The 6359-nt window shown below is 32.9% G+C and overlaps 1 protein-coding gene across 1 annotated transcript; it reads left to right on the forward strand.

Moving 5' to 3' along the window:
* The first annotated feature begins 3051 nt into the window (after nt 1-3051).
* LOC129234282 (neuroligin-4, X-linked-like) lies at nt 3052-5452 on the forward strand. Its single transcript, XM_054868277.1, has 2 exons — nt 3052-3532; nt 5448-5452. The coding sequence occupies exons 1-2, from the start codon at nt 3052-3054 to the stop codon at nt 5450-5452; spliced, it is 486 nt and encodes a 161-aa protein (XP_054724252.1).
* Nucleotides 5453-6359: the final 907 nt, after the last annotated feature.

Below are 6359 nucleotides of genomic sequence, written 5' to 3' on the forward strand. Positions count from 1 at the left end.
TTAGTGGTGTAAACATTGTGTTTGACACACCTCAAACAGAAAAAAATTATTTGGTGTCAAATCCAGAAATCATTGGGGCTTATGGAAAATGAACGTTTTTGCTAAATTGATTTTGCTTGATACCACTCACTCAGTTCGATTTTTACGACATAATAATATTCATTAAGATTGTGCAAAAATCTAATAATAATAATATTCTGTTAGGCACGCTTCAAAAACGATATATGTGGCAATGTCCCACAAGCTGCTTTCCCAAACGATTTTCTAGGGGAATAAAATAGCCTTTTAATGAATTTTCTTTCTCTTGTTTGGATATGGAGGATCGCAGTCATTTACAGCCCTTGTCATTGTCATTCTTACAGTTCTTTCTTTTTAACACTTATTCATTAAAGAAATAAGTAATTGTGAGTTTCGTTGGGACATCTCGTAAAAACTCCTTCCTCAATTGCTTTCGTACTTCTCTCATGTTCTCAGATTTCCAATAGCATTTAAAAAATGAATTTTCTTTGCCTAATGTTTACTTATCAGCCATTGGTTTATCCCTTGAAACGTGAAAATAGGAAAAAAGTATGGCAGAGTTATAAACGTTCAAAGACAGCGTACGTTTTTCGGGGCACTCTATGTTTTAGCTTCAAAGAATTTGTTTTTGTTTTTTTAGTTTACTTAAAATATGGTAAAAATGGCTTTTCGTACTAGTAGTGCAGTCGCTTTAAAGAGTATTGATAATATTTTAGCTCCTGCCTTAGATGAATACTATAATAGAGTCTGCAATATATTTATTTGAAATTGCTTTAGATAGTAAAGTGTAAATGCACATTTTCTAAAAAAAAACTAAAAATGAGCCAGTGTTTGAAAATTTCAAGCATTTTAACTCTGGTAACTTTCCCGTTTAGACACCATTTCAAATGCACCATTAAAATTTTAAGTGTCTCAAAAACTAGTAACTTGAAAATATGCATATTCTTTAACAATAACTAAGATTATTTTTTGAAAATGAGAAAAAAGATAAAAGGGGATGAAAATTATTAAATAAAAGATAATTGCTACATTTTTCTGTTTTTTCCTCCGGATGAAAAGGAGGAGAGAGAGGTGAAAAACTTAATACATTTCTATTTTAGCACACGTTTTGTTCCAGCTCAAAGATTACCAATTAAAAGCAAAATAAATGTTACTAAAATATTCAAAATTGAAGTTATTGCCTTCTTATAAATATAGTTAAAATAAAATATTTATATTGTTCTAAATTATTTATATGAGCAGTAAATGCGTGTTATGAAAGATTAAAATTAAATTAGTCGTTTTACAATAACGAAATATTAGTATTCAAGTTCTATCGTCGTTTCTTGGAAACCAATTGAAATTTAAAATCGTATAACTTGACGTTTAATGGGTTGAAACTGCCTATATATGAGGTTTATTCATCCTTGCGTGGAATAATATGATTCAACCCTTCGACAGAAAATTGCTCAAATTATATTGTGTAAAGGGAGTCTGGGACACATTTTGAAAAAAAAATTAAACGTTTAGAGTTTTTAAATTGTTTGCATAGATTCACCATCTGTTTAATAAAAAAATGGAGTTGCTTTAAATCATTAAAACTCAAAATATTCTTGGTCAATTTTCAATTTTTTTTTCAAAAATTTATGCACAAACATCTAAGTTTTAATTTTTTATTCGGCAATTTAAAAACTGTTAATTCAATAAGAAATTGAAAATATTTGGTGAAAAATTTCGAAAAATTCAAAGGTTTAAAAAAAATGTATCACATGTTTTTTTTAGTAAACTTTTTTTTCAAACTTGCCGAATAAAAGGTAAAGGAACTGTTTGAAAAAGATATGCTCCAAATTTCGTTACTTTATCTTTATCAGTCCTTGACTTATAAGAGTTGCAAAAAATCGGAAAAAATTGCATCATGGAGAAAAACGCATTTAAAGTTAAATATAACATCAGCTAAATGCATGCAACAAAAACTAATTATATCTTTTGTTCTAATTATGAAAAAAAAACAAGATTCAAACGTCTTTTTAAGCAAAAGAAAAAAAAACTGGAGAAGTTTTTATACATAAATAAAAAAAGCAAAATTTGACGATTTTTGTGTCTTGGACCCCCTTAAAACACGTCGTAGAAACGTTCAAAGCAACCATTTCTTCGAATGTAATACATTGATTTCTGTGACATTTTTTTTTACTTTCACAGTATCAGATAAAAAAGAATGATTTTTCTCACAAGCATCATCTTTTATTGGAAGGCGCAAAATCATAATAAAAGTGTGATCGACTATTCAGATTGTACACTTATTTACTAGGAGTTACTTTTCCTCATTCTTGACTACTTGTGAAGCTTTCTAAAATCCGTTTCATTCACTTCACTCAACCCCATGCATCATTTTCGCTAGAATATTCAGAGCCATTGCGACTGCGCCTCTATTCGGAAAAGCCCTCACGATCCATGCTCCCAGAGATGCGGGGAGTTACGATCGTGGAACAGCCGGAGCAGCATCCCTCCTGCTCGCTCTCTCTCTATCTTATGTGAGAGAGGAATAGTTTATGATTCTGCACGTGAGCAAATGCGTGACAAAAATTATCCTCTTCCTTCAAAGCAGTTTCTTAGCGCTTGTTGGTACTCTAAAAATTTGAACTTCACCCAGTGCTAATATGCATTTCATTTTTAATGCTTTCTATCAGTAAACTTGGAAAGTTTCGAAATGTAAAGCGTTTGCCAGACTCGTAAAATCAGGTTTCGATGAGGGTTTTTTTTACGATAAATAACTTGAAAAAATGGGAAAAGAAATCCTTAAATGATCATTATTTATTAGTTTCATCCTTAAATCTTTACAAAAATATATATTTCTTAAATATTTTTTGAAACTGTTTGTCAGAAAAGATTCTTTACCGAACTTTTCATTGGTATTTTACTAATTAAAAAAAATTAACTTCTCAGTATGTAAAAGAGGGATTTTGGAAGGATCACGCCGCAGATTAAGAATGTGACGCCACCATCAAAGTGTTTCATTAACTTAAGTTAAAATATTGGGTGTAGCGAGTTTCAACAATGACTTCACCTCAACTGCACCAATGGATATTACCGATGAAGATTATCACTATCATGTACTTGATAGCGTCATTCAACTTTTACAATGTGTTGGCATCCATTTACAATATGGACTTCGATTCCCGCCACCTGAGCACCAGGGTTGTTCACACCAGGTACGGCACCTTAAGAGGATTTATCAGCACCTTGTCGAACCGAGAGCTTCAACCTGTAGAGGTGTTTTTGGGGGTCCCATACGCGGGGGCACCCACGGGTCGCCTGAGATTCATGCCACCTGTCACGTCCCCACATTGGAAAGGCATTCGATCTGCAGATACCTGGGGACCAGTCTGTCCTCAAAAGCTGCCAGACATCAGCAACGAAACAGAAGCGTTGCGAAGAATGCCATATGGAAGGTTTCGTTACTTGCAGAGACTGATCCCGCATTTGACGGATCAGAGTGAGGATTGCCTTTACCTCAACATATATGCGCCAGCCATTGGTAAGTTTTGTTTTCTAGTGCCTTCAGTGCTACAGTCGAGCCGCTTAATGGAATATCGGATGATAGAATATCCCGCTTAATGTAATAAAATTCCAATGTACTACACCGTTGATGTGTGTTATTTTTATCCCGGATAATGGAATATACCGCTTATTAGAATAATTTTTTCTGGCAAATTGCCTATTCCATTAAGCGGGCTCGACTGTATTTTATTTTTTGAACTGTCTTTTGGAAAAGTAACCAACTTTGTGTTACTTGAAAATTTGTCCGAAGCGGTCGTTAAGCAACGTATTCACTCGGTTGTTGTTGTTAACGCCGTTGTGTGCCAGCCAGGCTAGCAATTTGGGGTTCATGTCAGAAAGTCGATATTGGTGTACGAGAAAATAGGCTCATTTAGTTCTGGACGGAACTTCTACTTTATTTTTATAATTGGTCAAGAACTTCTTATAAATATTTCGGGCTATATCACTAAATACTTGTGCTAAATTAGCTTAAAAGTACTATGAGCTTAAAAATACCTTTTTCACGGCCAACTTTTCATACAGGTATGCATTTTACTTAAGTTTCAAGTACAAAAATAAAATGTTATCTACATTAAAAGCAATGCTTAGGAATAGGAAAAAGTCGTCGTGAACCAGCTAGGCTGGCAATTTGGGGTGCGCTGCTTCACTTTTCCAACTGTACCGTAATTTGGTGTGAATTTCGGCTTCTGTAGTACACACATGCTATAAGGACCCGTTTATAGGGTAGGCAATCATTTACAGCATAACAACACATTCACATAAAGGAATGACAAGGACCGGAGAGAGGAAGTACGTCCATGCCCTGGCCAAAATTCGAACCCAAACTTTCCTTTCACAGTCATACTTCTCTAGACAAGGCAGGCGGCTATTTCCTCGGTACTTAAAATAAATGTAAAAACATGGTGGATAACTCTTAGTTATAGTCGTTCCGTAGTTCGTGGAAATGTCCCGTATTGTACTGTGAAGAATACCAAACGTATTTTCAAACAATTTATTCTTTTTTTCTCAGTAAAAATACAAATAACAGTTAAAGGTAATATGAAACTTCGTTTTTTTCATTTTCACTGAAAACAAAGTAATTATTTCTAGATTTAGCGTTACGTACACGATATTTCACAGCCAAATACTATCGAATTACCTCTCACAGATTGAAATTCTTAACAGAAAAGTATACTTTATGCTGCATTCAATAATTAGCAAAGAAACGTTTTATAATCTTAGGATGTTAAACATTACTGAACTAAAACATGTAGTTTGAGATCTTGTACGATTAAGTTATTCATATATGTACGTGGATTATTTTTGTATATATTCGTTTAACACGCAAAAATACATCACGACACATGAAAAAGGTAACCAAAGAAGCATATGACGTTCGATTATGCTTTCTGAAGTTCACTAAATGCCAAATCCTTTTCATTATTTAAAATTATAAATAAGGGAAATTCGGGAGGATAATATGTTTTTCGAGCAATTAACTGTCTCTTGTGAAAAAAATTATTCTTTTTTAAACTGATATTATTCTTACAAAATGTTACGTAGCAGAATCTTCTTAAAATAAGCTAACAAGAATGCATCTTGGTTTTTGTACCGAAAAACTTTTAATAGTACATTATGCTTTAAATAAAGAGAGTAGACTTCTTGCTTCAACTAAGAATTACAATGGTCTCATATGTATGTATTTTTATACTTATTACATTTTGATACCGATATCATTCTGTGATTGTGAAATTTAAACAATATTTTTTTAATTGAAAATTTCTCTTTTTTAAACACTGACACACGTTATTACTTTGCGAAAGGAAACTGCTTTTTTAATTAAAAGTGAAACTAATTTAAACCTCTCATTCTGAATGAAAGAATTTATACTATTGTTCAAGGTCATGTTTTAGGTTAAAATATATTTTAAGATATGGCATTATTTTTTCAAAAGCAACAAGGATCATTCACTTCGGATTACTTCAAAAACGGAATTATATACATGAAAGAAATGTATAGCGTGTGTGTTCGCGTTGTCTTAAATGCGTTTGAAGCTTTGTTCAGCAATGTGATGTCATGTTAGAGAATCGCTTAAGTTATTGTTATTCTTCGGATCACAATGAAATAGCAAAAAATACATACGGGTCGACTATTTAAAAGAATGAAAATCAACAAAATGAGAAAGAATAATTTATTTTCTTTTTATCTATTAACATGCCATACTTCTGACTTACATAAACGCTGAATTTATTTTTTTTTGGGTATGTTTGAATTAGCAGCCGTTCATAGTAGAATGAAGGAATTATGATTTTTCCGTTATCAAATGTAGAGGCTCTCATACGTTTACATACGACACAAAACTGATAGATTTTTTTATGAGTAAATCTTATATGTACGTCATCATTGTCTCTAACGCAGAATGGTATAACTGGATTAACGATCAAAAGATGGTATCACTTAATCTCTCGATCGTCACTAAGTTGCAACATGAGAAATCGTGCGCCATCTTGGCGCTAACCGTCGGCTTTCTTGCTTTGTTATGATGCATCTTTGTTTTGTTACGATTTTTTTATGATGTATCTTCCAGAAAATAGGTATCAATGAGGAATTGATAAGAAATCACAATGGATAATCAAAATGTACTACTTCATCATAGCAGATACTGAAAAAAGAGGCGACTTTTAGCAATGAGATCGTCGTCGATATTTCATATCGCTACTTAAGCTACTATTACAAGCCTTTGGTGTCACGAGTAATCATGATACAATTACTGGTGAACCAGTAAATTTCAACATGAGGCTGAAAGGGAGCGAAATCACCTCCAG

This window comes from Uloborus diversus, chromosome 1, assembly GCF_026930045.1.
Source record: "Uloborus diversus isolate 005 chromosome 1, Udiv.v.3.1, whole genome shotgun sequence".
NCBI lineage: Eukaryota > Metazoa > Arthropoda > Arachnida > Araneae > Uloboridae > Uloborus > Uloborus diversus.

Coding starts and splice junctions, on each gene's coding strand:
- LOC129234282 (XM_054868277.1), top strand. CDS start 3,052: ATGACTTCACCTCAACTGCACCAATGGATATTACCGATGAAGATTATC.